Source organism: Salmo salar, chromosome ssa21, assembly GCF_905237065.1.
Source record: "Salmo salar chromosome ssa21, Ssal_v3.1, whole genome shotgun sequence".
Classification (NCBI taxonomy): domain Eukaryota; kingdom Metazoa; phylum Chordata; class Actinopteri; order Salmoniformes; family Salmonidae; genus Salmo; species Salmo salar.
This window is the reverse complement of record NC_059462.1, coordinates 24,013,941-24,037,890: the sequence shown is the minus strand read 5'-3', so window position 1 is coordinate 24,037,890 and position 23,950 is coordinate 24,013,941. Positions and strand designations below refer to the sequence as shown.

The 23,950-nt window shown below is 43.7% G+C and overlaps 1 protein-coding gene across 5 annotated transcripts in view; it reads right to left on the bottom strand.

The window, feature by feature from the left end:
* LOC106581879 (inositol polyphosphate-4-phosphatase type I A) overlaps positions 1-23,950 on the bottom strand; it is a 103,497-nt gene that overhangs the window by 67,785 nt on the left and 11,762 nt on the right. For all 5 annotated transcript variants that reach the window (XM_045704573.1, XM_014164319.2, XM_045704574.1 and 2 more), the window contains exons 2-9: positions 14,343-14,651; positions 14,156-14,200; positions 7,934-8,052; positions 7,350-7,466; positions 7,155-7,234; positions 6,914-7,022; positions 6,440-6,530; positions 2,806-2,953 (exon numbers count right to left, since the gene is read on the bottom strand). In XM_045704573.1, coding sequence (XP_045560529.1) covers positions 2,806-2,953; positions 6,440-6,530; positions 6,914-7,022; positions 7,155-7,234; positions 7,350-7,466; positions 7,934-8,052; positions 14,156-14,200; positions 14,343-14,448 — 815 coding nt within the window. In that variant the 5' untranslated portion in view covers positions 14,449-14,651. The remainder of the gene's footprint in view (positions 1-2,805; positions 2,954-6,439; positions 6,531-6,913; positions 7,023-7,154; positions 7,235-7,349; positions 7,467-7,933; positions 8,053-14,155; positions 14,201-14,342; positions 14,652-23,950) is intronic.

Below are 23,950 nucleotides of genomic sequence, written 5' to 3'. Positions count from 1 at the left end.
TTATGTTTCACCGAGTCATGGCTGAATGACGACATGGATAATATAGAGCTGGCTGGGTTTTCCGCGTATTAGGAGAACAGAGAAGCTAAGTCAGGTAAGACGAGGGGCTGTGGTGTGTCTATTGGTCAATAACTGCTGGTGGGCGATGTCTAATATTAAAGAAGTCTCTAGGTATTGCTTGTCTGAGGGAGAGTACCTCATGATAAGCTGTAGACCGCACTATCTACCAAGAGAGTTCTCAACTATATTATTCGTAGCCGTCATTTACCACCACAAACTGATGCTGGCACTAAGATCACACTCAACGAGCAACATAGGGCCATAAGCAAACAAGAAAATGGTCATCCAGAAGCGGCGCTCCTAGTGGCCGGGGACTTTAATGCTGGCAAACTTCAATCAGTTTTACCTCATTTCTACTAGCATGTCACATGTGCAAATTGAGGGAAAAAACCTATACCACTTTTACTCCACACACAGAGACGCATACGAAGCTCTCCCTCACCCTCCATTTGGCAAATCTGACCATAATTATATCCTCCTGATTCCTGCTTACAAGCAAAAACTAAAGCAGGAAGTACCAGTGATTCTCTCAATACGAAGTGGTCAGATGATGCGGATGCAATGCTACAGGACTGTTTTGCTAGCACAGACTGGAATATGTTCCGTGATTCATCCAATTGCATTGAGGAGTATACCACCCCAGTCACCGGCTTCATCAATAAGTGCATTGACGACGTTGTCCCCACAGTGACCATATGTACATATCCCAACCAGAAGCCATGGATTACAGGCAACATCCGCACTGAGCTTTATCTTTCAGGAGCGGGACACTAATCCGGACACTTATATAAAATTCCACTATGCCCTCAATCGAACCATCAAACAGGCAAAGCGTCAATACAGGACTAAGATTGAATCCTACTATACCGGCTCTGACGTTTGTCGGATGTGGCAGGGCTTACAAACTATTACGGACTACAAAGGGAAATACAGCCACGAGCTGCCCAGTGACGCAAGCCTACCAGACGAGCTAAATGCCTTCTATGCTCACTTCGAGGCAAGCAGCACTGAAGCATGCATGAGAGCACCAGCTATTCCGGACGACTGTGTGATCATGCCCTACGTAGCCGATGTGAGAAGAACTTTAAACAGGTCAACATTCACAAAACCGCTGGGCCAGACAGATTACCAAAGCGTGTACTCAGAGCATGCACTGGCAAGTGTCTTCACTGACATTTTCAACCTCTCCCTGACCGAGTCTGTAATACACATATGTTTCAAGCAGACCACCATAGTCCCTGTGCCCAAGAATTTGAATGTAACCTACCTAAATGACTACCGCCCAGTAGCACTCACGTCGGTAGCCATGAAGTGCTGTAAAAGGCTGCTCATGGCCCACATCAACACCGTCATCCCGGAAACCCTAGACCCGCTCCAATTCGCATACCACCGCAACATATCCACAGTTGACGCAATCTCAGTCACACTCCACACTGCCCTTTCCCACCTGGACAAAAGGAACACCTATGTGAGAATGCTGTTCATTGACTACAGCTCAGCATTCAACACCATAGTGCTCACAAAGCTCATCACTAAGCTAAGGACCCTGGGACTAAACACCTCTCTCTGCAACTGGATCCTGGACTTCCTGACGGCCATCCCCAGGTGATAAGGGTAGGCAACAACACATCTGCCACGCTGATCCTCAACACCGGGGCCCAACAGGTGTGCGTGCTTAGTCTCCTCCTGTACTCCCTCTTCACCCACGACTCCAACACCATCATTAAGTTTGCTGACGACACAACAGTGGTGTGCCTGATCACCGACAACGATGAGACAGCCTATAGGGAGGAGGTCAGATACCTGGCAGTGTTGTGCCAGAACAATAACCTTTCCCAAAATGTGAGCAAGACAAAGGAGCTGATCGTGGACTACAGGAAAAGGAGGGCCGAATACGCCCCCATTCACATCGATGGGGCTGTAGTGGAGCGGGTAAAGAGTTTCAAGTTCCTTGGTGTCCACATCACCAACAAAGTATCCTGGTCCAAACTCACCAGGACAGTCGTGAAGAGGGCACGACAACAGCTTTTCCCCCTCAGGAGACTGAAAAGATTTGGCATGGGTCCTCAGATCCTCAAAAGGTTATACAGCTGCACCATCGAGAGCATCCTGACTGTTTGGATCACCATCTGGTGATCTGGCTCGGCATCTGACTGTAAGGCGCTACAGTGGGTAGTGTGTATGGCCCAATACATCACTGGGGCCAAGCTTCCTGCCATCCAGGACCTATATACTAGGTGGTGTAAGAGGAAGCCCCAAAAAACTGTCAAAGACTCCAGTCACCTAAGTCATAGACAGTTCTCTCCCCTTGTTTTTACACTGCTGCTACTCACTGTTTATTATCTATGCATAGTCACTTTACAAATTGCCTCGACTAACCTGTACCCCCGCACATTGGCTTGGTACCGGTACCCCCTGTATATAGCCTTGTTATTATGTAATTTTATTGTGTTACTTTTAATTTTTTACTTTAGTTTATTTTGTAAATATTTTCTTAACTCTATTTATTGAACTGCATTGTTGGTTCTATTGTTGGTTCTATTCTGTTCTATTTGGCGCATGTGACAAATAACATTTAATTTGATTTGTTACACACGCCATGTAATGTTTAAAAATCTCTCAGGATGATGTGTTTCAATACTCCAACAGAGTTAATATTTTGTCTCCTTCACCTTGGTGGCAGCTCAGTTGCCATTAGTTTTTGCGTTACAAAGCACTTCATTTTAACAGTGTATAGCAGCGTACCTGACAGCGTCCTCCTCCAGCAGTAGTTTGACAAACTGCCGAGGGATGTGTAGAGAGAGGACACTCTCAGCCATCTGCTCCAGGATACGTAGGTGGTTCCCGTCCGTGGTGGGGAAACGGTACATACGAGACATGGTGCCACCAAACACTGACAGCACAGCAAAACACTAGTCAATACATCAATGAATCATTCATTACATAATTTATTAAATGCATTTATTTGATTTAACCCTTATTTTTCCAGGTAAGTTGACTGAGAACACATTCCCATTTACAGCAACAACCTGGGGAATAGTTACAGGGGAGAGGAATTGCCCCTACACAGGGCAATGTCCCCAATCACTGCCCTGGGACATTGGGATACTTTTTGTAGGTCAGAGGAAAGAGTGCCTCCTACTGGCCCTCCAATACCACTTCCAGCAGCATTTGATCTACCATCCAGTGACCGACCAGGACCAACCCTGCTTAACTTCAAATGCAAGCCAGCAGTGGGATACAGTCATAATTCCTAAATCTGTAAACTGTCTGTATTGTTAGATTCTGGGTTAAACTTTGAACATTGTTATACTAGAGACATGATACATCAGAAGTAATACTATAGTGTCTGATGAGTGAAAGAGACTGGTTTTCACATCAGAAGTTAAATGGTTATCTGTAGGAGCCAGATGGCTTTGGAATGTGCTGGTTAGAGGAGAGGCAGTTAAGGGAGTGCTATAGGTGATATGGGTGGAGAACTTTGGATTAGGCATCAAGGGGGTTGAGGTCAGGTCAGGTCAGGTCACCTTAAGGGAGGAGGAACAGTTTATTACCCCATCACTTCATCTTCCTGTCGAACCATAACAGATGTAAGGGTTGGAGAGAAGGAGTGCATCTAAATTGGAGTATATATATACTTGTGTTGGTGGAAACATGTTTTGTCTGAATGCAGCTGTATTGACCCTCTGGGAAGAATAAAACTTGGTTAAGCTTTCATAGTGTCCGTATAGTTTTTTACTCTGAGAATTAGAACCTAGGAGTATGCTATGAATAGAGAAGGACATACATACTATCTCATTAAAACACACACTTAAAGGGCAATTTCAACACTTTCAAGCAAATGTTCATTATCTCCAGCACAATACCAGTGTCTACATATGTGAAAACAGCGCATTTCTATGTTTTGTGGAACAAAAATTGTTAAAAAGTTCTACCCGATGACATCATCGAAAGTTAAAACATATATTTTTTTTAACACTTTGAGATTCACGGTGATGTGGAAATCAAATCAAATCAAATAGTATTTGTTACATGCACTGAATACAACTGGTGTAGACTTTAATGTGAAATGCCCCAGAGTCTTAAAATATAAATAAAATAGGAACACAGAGGAATAAAATAAAATACACAAGAATGGTACTACATACAGGAAGTACCAGATCAATGTGCAGAGGTACAAGGTATTTGAGATAGATATGTAAATGAAAGCAGGCTAAAGTGACTAGGCATCAGGATAGATAATAATAATAGTAAAATAAAGAAGAGTAGCAGCAGTAAATTAGTGTAAATGTGTGTGTGAGTGTGCATGTGTAATGTGTATGTACAGTGTCGTGAAAAAGTATTTGCCCCCTTTCTAATTTTCTCTACATATTTTTGATACCGAATGTTATCAGATCTTCAACCAAAATCTAATATTAGATAAAGGGAACCTGAATGAAAAAATAGACAACAATTACATACTTATTTAATTTACTTCATTAACAAAGTTATAAAACATCCAATGCCCTTGTGTGAAAAAGTAATTGCTCCCCGCCAGTGATGTACTGGGCTGTCCGAACAACCCTCTGTAGAGCTTTGAGATCAAGGGCGGTGCATTTGCCATACCAAGCGGTGATGCAACCAGTCAAGATGCTCTTGATGGTGCAGCTGTAGGACATTTTAAGGATCTGAGGGCTCATGCCCAATCTTTTCAGCCTCCTGAGGGGGAAGAGGTGCTGCCGTGCCCGCTTCACGGCTGTGGGGGGGTGTATGTGGACCATGTTAAGTCCTTATTTATTTCACCTTAATTTAACTAGGTAGGCAAGTTGAGAACAAGTTCTCATTTACAATTGCGACCTGGCCAAGATAAAGCAAAGCAGTTTGACACATACAACAACACAGAGTTACACATGGAGTAAAACAAACCTAGTCAATAATATAGTAGAAAAATAAGTCTATATACAAAGTGAGCAAATGAGGTGAGATAAGGGAGGTAAAGGCAAAAAAGCCCATGGTGGCTAAGTAAATACTGAAATGGTAGATTTGCAGTGGAAGAAAGTGCAAACTAGAAATAGAAATAATGGGGTGCAAAGGAGAAAAAAAAAAAAAAAAAAAAATACAGTAGGGGAAGAGGTAGTTGTTTGGGCTAAATTATAGATGGGCTATGTACAGGTGCAGTAATCTGTGAGCTGCTCTGACAGCTGGTGCTTAAAGCTAGTGAGGGAGATAAGTGTTTCCAGTTGTAGAGATTTTTGTAGGTCGTTCCAGTCATTGGCAGCAGAGAACTGGAAGGAGAGGTGATGTGATGTGTGATGTGGACGCCAAGGAACTTGAAGCTCTCGACCCGCTCCACAACAGCCCCGTTGATGTGGATGGCGGCGTGCTCTCCCCTCTTTCTCCTATAGGCAACGATCAGTTCCTTGGTCTTACTGACGTTGAGGGAGTGGTTATTGTCCTGGCACCACACTGCTAAGTCTCTGACCTCCTCCCTGTAGGCTGACTCATCGCCATCGGTGATCAGGCCTGCCACCACCATGTCATCAGCAAACTTGATGATGGTGTTGGAGTCGTGCGTAGCCACGCAGTCGTGGGTGAACAGGGAGTACAGGAGGGGACTGAGCACACACACCTGAGGGGCCCCGTGTTGAAGGCTGGGCCTGTGGTCAGGAAGTCCAGGATCTAGTTGCAGAGGGAGGGGTTAAGTCCCAGGGTCCCTAGCTTGGTGATGAGCTTGGAGGGGACTATGGTGTTGAAAGCTGAGCTGTAGTTTATTAACAGTATTCTCACATAGTTATTTCCCCTCTTGTCCAGGTGGGAGAGGGCAGTGTTAAGTGCAATTGAGATTGCATCATCTGTGGTTCTGTTGGGGCGGTATGCGAATTGGAGCGGGTCTAGGGTGTCTGGGATGATGGTGTTGATGTGTATCATGACCAGCCTTTCAAAGCACTTCATAATTACAAATGTGAGTGCTAAAGGGTGATAGTCATTTAGACAGGTTACCTTGGAGCTCTTGGGAACAGGGACAATGGTGGTCAGTTTTAAATATGGTGGGATTACAGACTGGGACGAGGATAGATTGAACATGTCTGTGAAAATGTCTCAATCAAGAAAATACCCTCCCTCTGGCTAGAAACTCATTGCCGGTTTTGAAAATTGCATTATTTTATTTAATTTTTTACTTTTAATCCTACCCTGTGATGTCACAGAGAAGCATTTTTTTAGGACCTTTGTTTTTTTTTTCACCACAGATTATAGAAATGTGCTGTTTCACATACACTGTTTTGGTGCTGGAGATAATAAATATGAGGTTGAAAAGTGGCGGAATTGCCCTTTCAGACAAACACACACTTGCCAATAGAGAAACACACACTGACTGACACACACTGGAACACACACTCACCAGCCTTCAGCAGTGTGTCTTTGCACAGAGACGCAGACTTGGCCCTGATGTTCACGGACTCAGTCAGGCTGTCATCCACTGGAAGAACCATCTGAGAAACACAAAAGGAACAGACATCTTCATTGTATGATTCATCCTGGATACCCTTCACTTGAACAGTAACCTGAACCGACTGGCTGAATTTCTACCATGTGGATTTAACCTTTCTCCTTGTCCTTCTTGGCCATTCACCAAACAAGTGAAAGCAATATGGCTGTCCCTAGCTTGCCTCGAGCAGAGGACAGTGATCTGAACACAGACAGGTAAGCCAGAAAAGGGGAAAAGGGGCAAAAAATAATCCTACAAACATTTAACAAAGTAGGTCTACAGTACATAATCCGTGGTACATCTTCAAACAAATCAGATAATATGGTTATACTAAGTTTTGACCTTACGGTCTTCCTTCCTCATTAAGAAGCAGACCAGGCTACTCACCCTGCCATTGATGGTGTCCTGCCGGGCGACAGGGGCTCTCTGCTCCCTCCTCTCCTCTATCTGCCAGGCGATGATGGTGATGTTGCCCATGCGCTCGTTCTCCGCTGACCTGGGGACAGACAGTAATAGGTGTCTCTACAGTACTTAGGCTCTTATGCCCATACCCGGCCCTACTATTTAACAATAGTTGAGGATGTATGTGGAGGTTGTGTGTGTGTATGTGTATGTGTGTGTGTGTTACCTGAGGGTGAGGTGGAGTCTGTGGTGTTTGTCCTGCAGCAGCTCCTTCACAGGGAACATGGCTGACCCTAGCAGGTACATCTGGGAGTGGAGTGTTTGATTAGTTTGGGGTTGAAGATTTTGGAAGGTTGTGAGGTTTTGGGCAGTTGAATGTAGTGGGGGAGTTGGAGTAGTTTTTGAGGGTGATATTTCGTACCGTGCCCTGGGAGCGGTCCTTGACGTCGTACACAGATAGCTTGACCTGGGTCTGCTGAGTGATCAGAGAGTCCTGGAAGAACGCTATACTGCTCAGATAGATAGGATTACTAGTACCCTAGAGAGACAGAGAGAGAGAGAGAGAGAGAGAGAGAGAGAGAGAGAGAGAGAGAGAGAGAGAGAGAGAGAGAGAGAGAGAGAGAGAGAGAGAATTCACTGACTGTAAGTCGCTCTGGGTAAGAGTGTCTGCTAAATGTGAAAATGAACAATTGCAAAGCACACTGGGTATTATTATTGGCCTTGTTTTGGGGGCAGAGCTCATTATAATCCTATCCAGCATGCTTTACAAGCGTTAATTTTTTTACATTTACATTTAGGTCATTTAGCAGACACTCTTATCAAACCCTAGTGCCATCAGCCTTCTGATACCAATGCAGGGTGAAAGGGGGCCACAAAATTGTGAACCCCTATAAAGAATAGTACAGAAAAGTTACAAAATACATTAGATTGTTGTTCAGAAGTAATTAAATATGTATTTTGAATACATGTAACAGAAATACTGCCCATCTCTGGGTGTGGTTCTACCTCTATGATCTCTGTCTGAGCATGTTTGGTCCAGAAGGCCTGGGGAGGAGTGGTACAGCTGACCGCCACAAAGCTGGTCGGTTTACGGTCCAATGCTGGGGTGATCAGCTCACTGCATGCTGGGGGTATAACAGGGAAGTGAACATTAAAGGCAAAATCTGAAATGTCAATCCTGGCCCTAAAATAGGGATGGGGCTGGGGAAATGTAATTTGTTACCGCTCTGAAATTCATAGACAGTAATACAACTTCATTTTTTTGTGTTATGATAAGTAAGACAGTTGTACTAAACTAATAAGGAGTTTATAAGCTTTATACTTCAAGAATCAATGGGTACTGTTTAGGGTTTCCATTTGACCTGCAACATTTTAATTGACCGGACATTTAAGAAATTTACTGGATCCGTATGCATTGGTTAGGGCGTCCGCCCAGAATGCTCAGAATGACATAAATCAAATTTAGAATATGGTAATTCATATTAACACAACATGCAAGTCGAGGATACAACGATGTGTGGTCCTTCTTATCGATTTCATATGTGCACTTTGAAAATGTTAGACTGAAATCAAATCAAATCAAATTTTCACATGCGCCGAATACAACAAGTGTAGACATTACCGTGAAATGCTTACTTACAAGCCCTTAACCAACAGTGCAGTTCAGGAAGAGTTAAGAAAATATTTACCAAATAGACTAAAGTAAAAAATAATAATAAAAAGTAACAAAACATAATAACAATAACGAGGCTATATACAGCGGGTACCGGTACCGAGTCAGTGGGGGTACAGGTTAGTTGAGGTAATTTGTACATGTAAGTAGGGGTGAAGTGACTTTGCATAGATAATAAACAGCGAGTAGCAGCAGTGTGCGTTGGTACCTTTCAACACCCCTCATGATCATATGTATACACGCAACCACTCACTTACACCACTGACTACTGATCACACACACCATTGTTAATTGTATTTACTTTACTTCAGTTAATAAATATATTTTGTTATTCTTTATCTCCACGTTGTCTCCCTTTTGTTACGAACTTTGAGCCGGTTCGTGACACTGGTTAGACTGTAAACTCTCCTTCCAGACTCACATTAAGCATCTCCAATCCAAAATTAAATCTAGAATCGGCTTCCTATTTCGCAACAAAGCCTCCTTCACTCATGCTACCAAACATACCCTCGTAAAACTGACTATCCTACCGATCCTTGACTTCGGCTATGTAATTTACAAAACAGCCCCCAACACTCTACTCAGCAAACTGGATGTAGTCTATCACAGTGCCATCCGTTTTGTCACCAAAGCCCCATATACTACTCACCACTGCGACCTGCATGCTCTCGTTGGCTGGCCCTCATTACATATTCGTCGCCGAACCCACTGGCTCCAGGTCATCTATAAGTCTTTGCTAGGTAAAGCCCCGCCTTATCTCAGCTCACTGGTCACCATAGCAACACCCACCCGTAGCACACGTTCCAGCAGGTATATTTCACTGGTCAGCCCCAAAGCCAACACTTCCTTTGGCCGCCTTTCCTTCCAGTTCTCTGATGCCAATGACTGGAACGAATTGCAAAAATCACTGATGCTGGAGTCTTATTTTTCCCTCTTTAACTTTAACCATCAGCTGTCAGAGCAGCTTACCAATTACTGTACCTGTACACAGCCAATCTGTAAATAGCACACACAACTACCTCATCCCCATATTATTCTTTATCCTCTTGCTCTTTTGCACCCCAGTATCTCTACTTGCACATCATCATCTGCACATCTATCACTCCAGTGTTAATGCTAAATTGTAATTATTTTGCCTATATTGCCTATTTCTTGCCTTACCTCCCTGCTCTTCTACATTTGCACACACTGTACATAGATTTTTCTATTGTGTTATTGACTAAGTTTGTTTATGTGTAACTCTGTTGTTGTTTTTGTCGCACTGCTTTGCTTAATCTTGGCCAGGTCACAGTTGTAAATGAGAACTTGTTCTCAACTGGCCTACCTGGTTAAATAAAGGTGAAATAAAAAATTAAAACATTGAGGAAGAGGTTGTTGTGCTGGCACCACAGTGCCAGGTCTCTGACCTCCTCCCTATAGGCTGTCTCATCATTGTCGGTGATCAGGCCTACCACTGTTGTGTCGTCAGCAAACTTAATGATGGTGTTGAAGTTGTGTTTGGCCACGCAGTCATGGGTGAACAAGGAGTACAGGAGGGGACTAAATACACACCCCTGAGGGGCCCCAGTGTTAAGGATCAGCGTGGCAGACATGTTGTTGCCTACTCTTACCACCTGGGGGCGGCCCGTCAGGAAGTCCAGGATCCAGTTGCAGAGGGAGGTGTTTAGTCCCAGAGTCCTTAGCTTAGTGATGAGCTTCGTGGGCACTATGGTGTTGAACGCTGAGCTGTAGCTGAGCTGTAGTCAATGAACAGCTTTCTCACATCGGTGTTCCTTTTGTCCAAGTGGGAAAGAGTAGTGTGGAGTGCGATTGAGATTGCGTAGGTTTGCGTCACTGGGCAGCTCGCGTCTGGGGTTCCCTTTGTAGTCCGTAATAGATCTCAAGCCCTGCCACATCCGAAGAGCATCAGAGCCGGTGTAGTTGGATTCAATCTTAATCCTGTATTGACACTTTGCTTGTTTAATGGTTCATCTGAAGGCATAGCGGGATTTCTTATAAACGTCCGGATTAGTCTCCTGCTCCTTGAAAGCGGCAGTTCTAGCCTTTAGCTCAGTGCGGATGTTGCCTGTAATCCATGGCTTCTGGTTGGGATATGTACGTATGGTCACTGTGGGGACGACATCGTCGATGCACTTATTGATGAAGCAGATGACTGAAGTGATATACTCCTCAATGCCATTGGATGAATCCCGGAACATATTCCAGTCTGTGCTAGCAAAACAGTCCTGTAGTGTAGCATCCGTGTCATCTGACCACTTCCATATTGAGCGAATCACTGGTACTTCCTGCTTTAGTTTTTGCTTGTAAGCATGAATCAGGAGGATAGAATTATGGTCAGATTTGCCAAATGGAGGTTGGGGGAGAGCTTTGCATGCATCTCTGTGTGTAGAGTTAAGGTGGTCTAGGATTTTTTTCCTCTGGTTACACATGTGACATGCTGGTAAAAATTTGGTAAAACTGATTTAAGTTTGCCTGCATTAAAGTCCCCGGTCACTAGGAGCACCTTCTTTGCATTTTCTTCTTTGCCTCTTGGGGCTAGGGGGCAGTATTTTCACGGCCGGATGAAAAACGTACCCAATTTAAACAGGTTACTACTCTGGCCCAGAAAATAGAATATGCATATTATTAGTAGATTTGGATAGAAAACACTCTGAAGTTTCTAAAACTGTTTGAATGGTGTCTGTGAGTATAACAGAACTCATATGGCAGGCAAAAACCTGAGACAAAATTGAACCAGGAAGTGGGAGAAATGAGAAATGTAGTTCTTCTTTTGAATCCCTTGAGAAACTACAGTGACATAGGGTTTACGTTGCACCTCCTAAGGCTTCCATTGGCTGTCAACAATCTTTAGAAACTGGTTACATCCGTCTCCTGTTACCGGGCAGAAAATTGTGGCTCAGTCAATCAGTGGCCAGTCTGAGGACAGGTGTCTCGTGATGCGCGTCCACGAGACATTGTCCGGTTGGAAAATTATCGCAATTTTACATAAAAAAATACCCTAAAGATTGATTGTAAACATCGTTTGACATGTTTCTACAAACGGTAATGGAACTTTTGAACTTTTCGTCTATGGATTTACACCCACGCCTCATGGCATTGTAAAGTGTTCTGGATGGGCCAACAAAACAGAGGTATTTGGACATAAATTATGGACTTTGCAGAACAAATGAACATTTCTTGTGGAAGTGGGAGTCCTTCCGAGTGCATTCCGCCGAAGATCAGCAAAGGTAAGAAAATATTTCGAACATATTTTAGAGATTTGTCGACGCCGTGGTTGTAGGCTAACTGTATAGCTTAGCATTGAAGGCTAAATTCTGTACTCAGAATATTGAACAATGTGCTTTCTCCGTAAAGTTATTTTGAAATCTGACCAAGCGGTTGCATAAAGGAGTAGATTATCTATAATCCTTTAAATAATTGTCAACGTTTATGATGAGTATTTCTGTAAATTGATGTGCCCATTCACCGGATGTTATGGGGAGAAAACATTTTCTGAACGTCACGCGCCAATGTAAAATGGGGTTTTTGGATATAAATATGAACTTGATTGAACAAAAAAATGCATGTATTGTCTAACATGATGTCCTAGGAGTGTCATCTGATGTTGTCAAAGGTTAGTGCTTAATTTTAGCTGTATATCTGGTTTTGTGACGGTTATCCGTGCTTGGAAAATGGCTGTTTTCTTTTTTTTGCTAAGGTGCTATCCTAAGATAATCTAATGTTTTGCTTTCACCGTAAAGCCTTTTTGAAATCGGACAATGTGGTTGGATTAACGAGAAGAGTATCTTTAAAATGCCGTATAATACTTGAATTTTAATTTAGAGATTTCTTTTTTTGAATTTCGCGCCGTGCTATCTCACTGGTTGTTGTCCAACCAATCCCGTTAATGGGATTTTATCTCGAAGGGGTCCTCAGTTAAGGCCTAATAGAGTTGGTTGAGAGCGGTCTTAGTGCCAGCTTCGTTCTGTGGTGGTAAATAGACGGCTACGAGTAATATAGATGAGAACTCTCTTAGTAGATAGTGTGGTCTACAGCTTAGGTACTCTACCTAAGGCGAGCAATACCTCGAGACTTCTTTAATATTAGACATCGCGCACCAGCTGTTATTGACAAATAATCACACACCCCCACCCCTCGTCTTACCAGACATAGCTTCTCTGTTCTGCCAGTGTATGGAAAATCCCGCCAGCTCTATATTATCCGTATCGTCGTTCAGCCACGTCTCGGTGAAACATAAGATATTACAGTTTTTAATGTCACGGTAGGATAATCTTAATCGTACGTCATACATTTTATTTTCCAGTGATTGCACGTTAGCAAGAAGAACGAATGGCAGTGGGAGTTTACTCGATCTGCGGCCCCTTTTCCTGCGTCTTTTCTTCATGGGTCTTCATGGGTCTGTTCCAGTGAAAGCAGTATATCCTTCTCGTTGGACTCGTTAAAGGAAAAAGTTTGTTCCAGTCCGCGGTGAGTAATCGCTGTTCTGATGTCCAGAAGTTATTTTCAGTCATAAGAGACAGTAGCAGCAACATTATGTACAAAATAAGTACAAAAATAAGTTACTCAAAAAACAAACAAAATAGCACAATTGGTTGGGAGAATGTAAAACCTCAGCCATGTTCTTCGGCGCCACACTTACTTTTCCTCAGCCAACAACACGTAACAAACAGCAAAATGTCAATCTACTATAGTAGAAAAGTTTAGGCTACTTATTCTATTGATCAGCTTGTCGAGAAAGATATTGTTTATTCCAAACTCTGGGACAGATTCAAAATTCATACAACCAGTTGGCCTAGCAAAAGTCTGATGTAACAGATGAGAACGTTTAGCTTAAAATGTTGATAAAGTATTATTTCTTCACAATATAAGCGCAGCAATGCGCACAAGGCAGTAGGCTACGTGCGGGTGTTTGTTCCATAATGCAATTAGCAGCAAAACACTGTTGTCAAAAGGGCACTGCACATTCGAGCGGTTTCATGTGACAGAGATGAAAATATTCGTTACAAATTTAGAAAAAGAGGAGATCTAAATGGCTACTTTGAAGAAAGTTAAGACATGCCTCATAATATGTATTAAAACATTCAGGCCTCTTTCTAGAGCGCCGACTTTCCTACCTGAACATCACTGACATCACGATTTGACCTTTTATTTTTCAGAGTTTACAGTTGTCTTGAAAGCACCACAAGTTGTTGCAGCAGCAGCAGCTCTTGCGCTGTCTGACAGCGTGTGATAAATAAGATAGCCTACATAACAAATATACTGTACATGCGGCAATTTAATTCCATTAAATCATGCAAATTAACCTATAGACCGATAACCATGACCAGTCAAATGTATTTCCATCGACTGGTATTTCCATCAATGAATAGGCTAAAAAGTATAATTTCGTAATGGGACCCTGACAATTGACCAGCAGCAATTTTATTTATGGGTTTTTCAATTTTTTTAACTGGACAAAAGCCGGCTATTAACCGCTAACGGAAACCCTGGTACTGTTGTAAATATCAAAGACAATTGAACCGGAGTGAGAAGATGACTTCAGCAACATCACTCACCCAGGCTGAACTCCAGCACTGGCTCATCTGGGTCCTGACTGTTACCTACAAGAACACAAGATATTATTATTATTATTTTTTTACAACTACAGCGACAAACAAGGCAAGTTTATGCACATACTTATTTTCAGTGGGCAAACATACAGGAATACTGTTACTATGGTAACTATGGTAACATGGCCCTTACCTGCCAGAGTCAGCCCCATCATCTCAGCTGAGAGGTCAAAGGTGTTAGCCCGGTACACGGACCATGGCCGGTGACGCGGGCTAGCCTTCCCCTTCCCCGACATCATGGCTGGGGGTTAGGGGTCAGGGGGTAAGGGAGGTTGGAGAACACGATTGTGGGTAAGGAGTGGAGGGGTGGAGGGGGTTAAGAACAAACACCACACGGCCTCCTCACACACACACACTCTCTGCAGATTAGATCCCTATGTGTGTTCTGGAAGGATCCTTTCCTGGTGATTATCTCTTCAGTCTCTGGACTCTTAGTGTGGAGCTGGAGGGAGAGAGAGAGAGAATGACAACAAAGGTATTAGCCACGTCAACATAGAAAGTGAATAGATGGAGTGGACACACACTTCACCTGATCTTTATTTTACATCTACATTACCCTTCTCAGTTGAATTAAGCAGGTATTGTTACACTGGTGATGCACATACACTGTAGCTAAGGATTGTCATGAATAGAACAATGGCAATGCAACACAGCTACATCTCCTACGTGCTATTCTAGTCAATTCTAGATATGTCAGGTCCATAATTATTGTCACTCTTGATAAAGATTAACAAAAAAAGAGAGTATAAAATAAGCTATATTGCATGCTCCAAAACGGGTTTATTATATTATTTTATACTAATACAATTGCTCAGAGAACAAGTAATTTAAAAAACATCTAGGGCTCTAGGACCAGTGGAAGCAAAATAGCCCCATAACATAAAATATCCACCACCATATTTTACTGTAGGTATGAGGTACTTTTCTACATACAGTTGAAGTCCGAAGTTTACATACACTTAGGTTGGAGTCATTAAAACTAGTTTTTCAACCACTCCACAAATTTCTTGTTAACAAACTATAGTTTGGGCAAGTCAGTTAGGACATCTACTTTGTGCATGACACAAGTAATTTTTCCAACAATTGTTTACAGACAGATTATTTCACTTATAATTCACTGTATCACAATTATGTCATGGCTTTAGAAGCTTCTGATAGGCTAATTGACATCATTTGAGTGAATTGGAGGTGTACCTGTGGATGTATTTCAAGGCCTACCTTCAAACTCAGTGCCTCTTTGCTTGACATCATGGGAAAATCAAAAGAAATCAGCCAAGACCTCAGAAAAGAAATTGTAGACCTCCACAAGTCTGGTTCAAACGCCTGAAGGTACAACGTTCATCTGTACAAACAATAGTACGCAAGTATAAACACAATGGAAACAATGTGAATTTAAGTATGCTCTCTCTAATTCTCCCTTTCTCTCTTTCTTTCTTTCTCTCTCTCTCTCGGAGGACCTGAGCCCTAGGACCATGCCTCAGGACTACCTGGCATGATGACTCCTTGCTGTCCCCAGTCCACCTGGCCGTGCTGCTGCTCCAGTTTCAACTGTTCTGCCTGCGGCTATGGAACCCTGACCTGTTCACCGGACGCGCTACCTGTCCCAGACCTACTGTTTTCAACTCTCTAGAGACAGCAGGAGCGGTAGAGATACTCTCAATGATCGGCTATGAAAAGCCAACTGACATTTACTCTTGAGGTGCTGACTTGTTGCACCCTCGACAACTACTGTGATTATTATTATTTGACCATACTGGTCATTTATGAACATTTGAACATCTTGGCCATGTTCTGTTATAATCTCCACCCGGCACAGCCAGAAGAGGACTGGCCACCCCTCATAGCCGGGTTCCTCTCTAGGTTTCTTCCTAGGTTTTGGCCTTTCTAGGGAGTTTTCCCTAGCCACCGTGCTTCTACACCTGCATTACTTGCTGTTTGGGGTTTTAGGCTGGGTTTCTGTACAGCACTTTGAGATATCAGCTGATGTAAGAAGGGCTATATAAATAAATGTGATTTGATTTGAACATACTTTGGTGCGAAAAGTGCAAATCAATCCCAGAACAACAGCAAAGGACCTTGTGAAGTACTGGAGGAAACAGGTACTAAGTATCTATATCCACAGTAAAACGAGTCCTATATCGACGTAACTGAAAGGCCGCTCAGCAAGGAAGAAGCCACTGCTCCAAAACCGCCATAAAAAAGCCAGACTACGGTTTGCAACTGCACATGGGGACAAAGATCGTACTTTTTGGAGAAATGTCCTCTGGTCTGATGAAACAAAAATAGAACTGTTTGGCCATAATGACCATCAATATGTTTGGAGGAAAAATGGGGAGGCTTGCAAGCCAAAGAACACCATCCCAACTGTGAAGCATGGGGGTGGCAGCATCATGTTGTGGGGGTGCACTTCACAAAATAGATGGCATCATGAGGATGGAAAAGTATGTGGCTTAAGGACAATAAAGTCAAGGTATTGGAGTGGCTATCACAAAGCCCCGATCTCAATCCCATAGAAAATTTGTGGGTAGAACTGAAAAAGTGTGTGCGAGCAAGGCCTACAAACCTGACTCAGTTACACCAGCTCTGTCAGGAAGAATAGGCCAAAATTCACCCAACTTATTGTGGAAAGCTTGTGGAAGGCTACCCGAAACGTTTGACCCAAGTTAAACAATTTAAAGGCAATGCAACCAAATACTAATTGAGTGTATGTAAACTTCTGACCTACTGGGAATGTGATGAAAGAAATAAAAGCTGAATTAAATCATTCTCTCTACTATTATTCTGACATTTCACATTCTTAAAATAAAGTGGTGATCCTAACTGACAAAAGACATAGAATTCTTACTAGGATTAAACGTCAGGAATTGTGAAAAACTGAGTTTAAATGTATTTGGCTAAGGTGTATGTAAACTTCCGAGTTCAACAGTATGCTTCCGTTTTTCAACGCCAAACTCACCATTGGTGTGCGTGGCCAAAGAGCTCTATTTTCATGTCATCGGACCATAGCGTTGGTCCCAATCCAAGTGCCAATGCCGTTTATCAAACTCCACACATACCAGTGGTGGATTTAGCGTTGAAAAACGGAAGCAGAAGCAGAAAAATACCTCAAAGCTACGATAAAATATGGTGGTGCATCTTTGATGTTATGGGGCTATTTTGCTTCCACTGGTCCGATTGCCCTTGTTAAGGTAAACAGCATCATTAACTTCACTCAGTATGAGGACATTTTAGCCAAAAACCTGGTTGCCTCTGCCAGGAGGCTGACACTTGGCCGCAAGTGGATCTTTCAGCAAGCCAATAACCCCACGCATTAATCAAAATCCACAAAGAAATGCTTAATTGACCACAAAATGTACATTTTGCAATGGCATTTCAGTCTCAGGACTTGAACCCCATTGAAAACCTGTGGTTTGAATTGAAGAGGCAGTCCATAAGAGCAGACGAAGGATATCAAGGATCTAGAAAGATTCTGCATGGAGGTACAGTCTAAAATCCCTCCCAACATGTTCTCCAATCTCATAAAACATTTTAGAATAAGGCTCAGTATCATTATCCTCAGAAGGTGACGGTGCTGGCGTATTGAAAACAGGGTTGCCAATAATTTAGACCCCTATCTTTTTTAGATCTCTTTTATTACTTGTTTAACAAAATGTTGTTCTCTGAGCAATTGTATTAGTATAAAATCATGTCCCAATTTTTTTAGCATACTGTCACGTCCTGACCAGTTTAGGGATTATTTGCTATTGTAGTTTGGCCAGGACGTGGCAGAGGGTATTTTGTTTATGTGTTTCGGGGTGGTGGTGTATGTAGTAGGGTGTTTTATTTATTATTTCCGGGTTTTGGTCTATGTTCTATGTTTTGTATTTCTATGTTCTTTCTGGTTTGTTGTATTTCTATGTTTAGGTTGATGGGGGGGTTGGACTCTCAATTGGAGGCAGGTGCTTTCTCGTTGCCTCTGATTGAGAGTCCTATATATGGGTATTGTTTGGTTTGGTGTTGTGGGAGATTTATATATTTTTTTTGGTTGGTTTTTTGGGGGCTGAGTGTGCCTGACAAGACTGTCTAGTTCGTTTGTGTTTTGTATACGTTTTGTTTTTTTCCTTCTTTCCCTAATAAAAGAAGATGAGTATTCATGTCCCTGCTGCGTTTTGGTCCTCTATTCCCGACGACAGCCGTGACACATACAATATAGCTCAGTATTTGTATAATTTATTTATACAAATACTGAGTTATACACTGAGTGTACAAAACATTAGGAACACCTGCTCTTTCCATGACAGACTGAACAGGTGAATCCAGGTGAAAGCTATGATCCCTTATTGATGTCACCTGTTAAATCCACTTCAATCAGTGTAGATAAAGGGGAGGAGACAGGTTAAAGAAAGATTTTTTTTATGCCTTGAGACAATTGAGACATGGATTGTCTCCGGGTCTCCGGCAGCCTCTGGAACTGCCGGTCTGCAGCCAACAAGGCTGAGTTCATCTCAGCCTATGCTACCCTCCAGTCCCTAGACTTCCTGGCGCTGACGGAAACATGGATTACCACAGATAACACTGCTACTCCTACTGCTCTCTCTTCGTCTGCCCACGTGTTCTCGCATACCCCGAGAGCAGCGGGGTGGTGGCACTGGAATCCTCATCTCTCCCAAGTGGACATTCTCTCTTTCTCCCCTGACCCATCTGTCTATCTCCTCATTTGAATTCCATGCTGTCACAGTTACCAGCCCTTTCAAGCTTAACATCCTTATCATTTATCGCCCTCCAGGTTCCCTTGGAGAGTTCATCAATGAGCTTGACGCCTTGATAAGTTCCTTTCCTGAGGATGGCTCACCTCTCACAGTTCTGGGTGACTTTAACCTCCCCACGTCTACCTTTGACTCATTCCTCTCTGCCTCCTTCTTTCCACTCCTCTCCTCTTTTGACCTCACCCTCTCACCTTCCCCCCCTACTCACAAGGCAGGCAATACGCTTGACCTCATCTTTACTAGATGCTGTTCTTCCACTAATCTCATTGCAACTCCCCTCCAAATCTCCGACCACTACCTTGTATCCTTTTCCCTCTTGCTCTCATCCAACACTTCTCACTCTGCCCCTACTCGGATGGTATTGCGCCGTCCCAACCCTCGCTCTCTCTCTCCCGCTACTCTCTCCTCTTCCATCCTATCATCTCTTCCCTCTGCTCAAACCTTCTCCAACCTATCTCCTGATTCTGCCTCCTCAACCCTCCTCTCCTCCCTTTCTGCATCCTTTGATTTTCTCTGTCCCCTATCCTCCAGGCCGGCTCGGTCCTCCCCTCCTGCTCCGTGGCTCGACGACTCACTACGAGCTCACAGAACAAGGCTCCGGGCAGCCGAGCGGAAATGGAGGAAAATTCGCCTCCCTGCGGACCTGGCATCCTTTCACTCACTCCTCTCTACATTCTCCTCTTCTGTCTCTGCTGCTAAAGCCACTTTCTACCACTCTAAATTCCAAGCATCTGCCTCTAACCCTAGGAAGCTCTTTGCTACCTTCTCCTCCCTCCTGAATCCTCCTCCCCCTCCCCCCCTCCTCCCTCTCTGCGGATGACTTCGTCAACCATTTTGAAAAGAAGGTTGACGATATCCGATCCTCGTTTGCTAAGTCAAACGACACCGCTGGTCCTGCTCACACTGCTCTACCCTGTGCTTTGACCTCTTTCTCCCCTCTCTCTCCAGATGAAATCTCGCGTCTTGTGACGGCCGGCCGCCCAACAACCTGCCCACTTGACCCTATCCCCTCCTCTCTTCTCCAGACCATTTCCGGAGACCTTCTCCCCTTCCTCACCTCGCTCATCAACTCATCCTTGACCGCTGGCTACGTCCCTTCCGTCTTCAAGAGAGCGAGAGTTGCACCCCTTCTGAAAAAAACCTACACTCGATCCCTCCGATGTCAACAACTACAGACCAGTATCCCTTCTTTCTTTTCTCTCCAAAACTCTTGAACGTGCCGTCCTTGGCCAGCTCTCCTGCTATCTCTCTCAGAATGACCTTCTTGATCCTAATCAGTCAGGTTTCAAGACTGGGCATTCAACTGAGACTGCTCTTCTCTGTGTCACGGAGGCTCTCCGCACTGCTAAAGCTAACTCTCTCTCCTCTGCTCTCATCCTTCTAGACCTATCTGCTGCCTTTGATACTGTGAACCATCAGATCCTCCTCTCCACCCTCTCCGAGTTGGGCATCTCCGGCGCGGCCCACGCTTGGATTGCGTCCTACCTGACAGGTCGCTCCTACCAGGTGGCGTGGCGAGAATCTGTCTCCGCACCATGCGCTCTCACCACTGGTGTCCCCCAGGGCTCTGTTCTAGGCCCTCTCCTATTCTCGCTATACACCAAGTCACTTGGCTCTGTCATATCCTCACATGGTCTCTCCTATCATTGCTATGCAGACGACACACAATTAATCTTCTCCTTTCCCCCTTCTGATAACCAGGCGGCGAATCGCATCTCTGCATGTCTGTCAGACATATCAGTGTGGATGACGGATCACCAGCTCAAGCTGAACCTCGGCAAGACGGAGCTGCTCTTCCTCCCGGGGAAGGACTGCCCGTTCCATGATCTCGCCATCACGGTTGACAACTCCCTTATGTCCTCCTCCCAGAGTGCTAAGAACCTTGGCGTGATCCTGGACAACACCCTGTCGTTCTCCACTAACATCAAGGCGGTGACCCGATCCTGTAGGTTCATGCTCTACAACATTCGCAGAGTACGACCCTGCCTCACACAGGAAGCGGCGCAGGTCCTAATCCAGGCACTTGTCATCTCCCGTCTGGATTACTGCAACTCGCTGTTGGCTGGGCTCCCTGCCTGTGCCATTAAACGCCTACAACTCATCCAGAACGCCGCAGCCCGTCTGGTGTTCAACCTTCCCAAGTTCTCTCACGTCACCCCGCTCCTCCGCTCTCTCCACTGGCTTCCAGTTGAAGCTCGCATCCGCTACAAGACCATGGTGATTGCCTACGGAGCTGTGAAGGGAACGGCACCTCCATACCTTCAGGCTCTGATCAGGCCCTACACCCAAACAAGGGCACTGCGTTCATCCACCACTGGCCTGCTGGCCCCCCTACCTCTGAGGAAGCACAGTTCCCGCTCAGCCCAGTCAAAACTGTTCGCTGCTCTGGCACCCCAATGGTGGAACAAGCTCCCTCACGACGCCAGGACAGCGGAGTCAATCACCACCTTCCGGAGACACCTGAAACCCCACCTCTTTAAGGACTACCTAGGATAGGATAAAGTAATCCTTCTAACCCCCCCCCTTAAAAGATTTAGATGCACTATTGTAAAGTGGTTGTTCCACTGGATATCATAAGGTGAATGCACCATTTTGTAAGTCGCTCTGGATAAGAGCGTCTGCTAAATGACTTAAATGTAAATGTAAATGACTGTGTGTGTGACATTCAGAGGGTAAATGGGCAAGACAAAATATTTAAGAACCTTTGAATGGGGTATGGTAGTACTGTAGGTGCCAGGTGCACTGGTTTGAGTGTATCAAGTATTGCAACGCTGCTGGGTTTTTCACGGCCAACAGTTTACCATGTGTATCAAGAATGGTCCACCACCCAAAAGACATCCAGCCAACTTGACACAACTGTGGGAAGCATTGGAGTCAACATGGGACAGCATCTCTATGGAACGCTTTCGACATCTTGTAAAGTCCATGCCCGACGCATTGAGGCTGTTCTGAGGGCTATAAAAAGTATTTTTTGGTAATCTTTATCAAGGGTGCCAATAATTATGGACCTGACTGTACTTGCCTTTAAGTAGTCTTACATCTATACTTTAAAGTTGACTTTCCATTCCGGTCTCAGTTGGAGCTCCTCCATAATTCATCGTTCCTGATTCCTAACAACACATTAAAATATTCAACAGCTCGGAGACAGGGAAGAAAACCAAGAAAACTTCCGCTTTCATGAACTGATGGGAGGGTTGAGTGTGATCCGGAAAACTCCAAACTCCAGAGCCCGGGGGGAAAGCGAATGTGTGTGAAGTTCTAGGAATCTTTGGATATTCCAAAAGGAAAGCATCTGACAACAGTGAGTGAATGGTGGAAGATGAGGTACACCGTGATGGATAATCTGTGCACAGTGGTGACTGATTTCTATTCAAATCATATCAAAGGGCTTTATTGGCATGAGGAACGTGTTTACATTAAAAAGCAAGTGGAATAAATAATAAACAATCAGAAATTAACAGTAAACATTACTCACAAAAAAAAGAGATATTTCAAATGTTATATTATGGCTATGTACAGTGTTGTAACAATGTGAAAATTGTTGTAGTACAAAAGGGAAAATAAATAGACAGATAAATATAGTTTGTATTCACAATGGTGTTTGTTCTTCACTGGTTGCCCATTTCTTGTAGCAACAGGTCAAAAATATTCCTGATTTGATGGCACACATTGGTATTTCACCTAATAGATATTGGAGTTGATCAAAATTTGATTTATTTTTGAATTATTTGTGGGTCTATGTAATCTGAGGGAAATATGTGTCTCTAATATGGTCATACATTTTTGAAGTAGGTCAGGAAGTGTAGCTCAGTTTCCACCTCATTTTGTGGGCAGTGGGCACATTGCCTGTCTTCTCTCTAGAGCCAGGTCTGTACATAGTCAAAGCTTTCCTTAAGTTTGGGTCAGTCACAGTGGTCAGGTATTCTGCCACTGTGTACTCTCTGTTTAGGGCCAAGTCGCATTCCAGGTTGCTTTGTTTTTGGGTTAGTTCTTTCCAATGTGTCAAGTAATGATCTTTTTGTTTTCTCATAATTTGTTTGGGTCTAATTGCGTTGCTGTCCTGGGGCTCTGTAGGGTCTGTCTGTGTTTGTGAACAGAGCCCCAGTACCAGCTTTCTGAGTCAATTATTCTCTAGGTTCACCTCTCTGTAGGTGATGGCTTTGTTATGGAAGGTTCGGGAGTCGCTTCCTTTTAAGTGTTTGTAGAATTTAACAGCTCTTTTCTGGATTTTGGTAATTATCGTCCTATTTCTGCTCTGCATGCATTATTTGGTGTTTTACGTGTTTTTGCAGAATTCTGCATGCAGTGAATTCTTGGTTGGTGATCAGATCCCAGACCTCACAACCGTAGAAGGCAATAGGTTCTATAACTGATTCAAGTATTTTTAGCCAGATCCTAATTGGGAAGTCAAATTTTATGTTCCGTTTGATGGTGGAAAAGGCCCTTCATGCCATGTCTCTCAAATTGTTCACAGCTTTGTAGAAGTTACCTGTAGTGCTGATGTTTAGGCCGAGTTAGGTATAGTTTTTGTGTGCTCTAGGACAACGGTGTCAAGATGGAACTTGTATTGTGGTCCTGGCAACTGGGCCTTTTTTGAAACAGGGCCCAGATCTGTGCAGAAGATCTAGGTACTGCTGTAGAACCTCCTTGGTTGGGGACAGAAGCACCAGATCATCAGCAAACAGTAGACATTTGACTTCAGATTTTAGTAGGGTGAGGCAGGGTGTTGCAGATGATTCTAGTGCCCTCGCCAATTCGATGATATATATGTTGAAGAGGGTGGAGCTCAAGCTGCATCCCTGTCTCACCCCACAGCCCTGAGGAAAGAAATCTGTTTTTTGCCAATTTAAACCGCAAACTTGTTGTTTGTGTACATGGATGTTATAATGTTGTATGTTTTTTCACCAATACCACTTTCCATCAAATTCTATAGCAGACCCTCCTGCCAAATTGAGTCAAAGGCTTTTTTGAAATCAACAAAGCATTGTTTTTATTT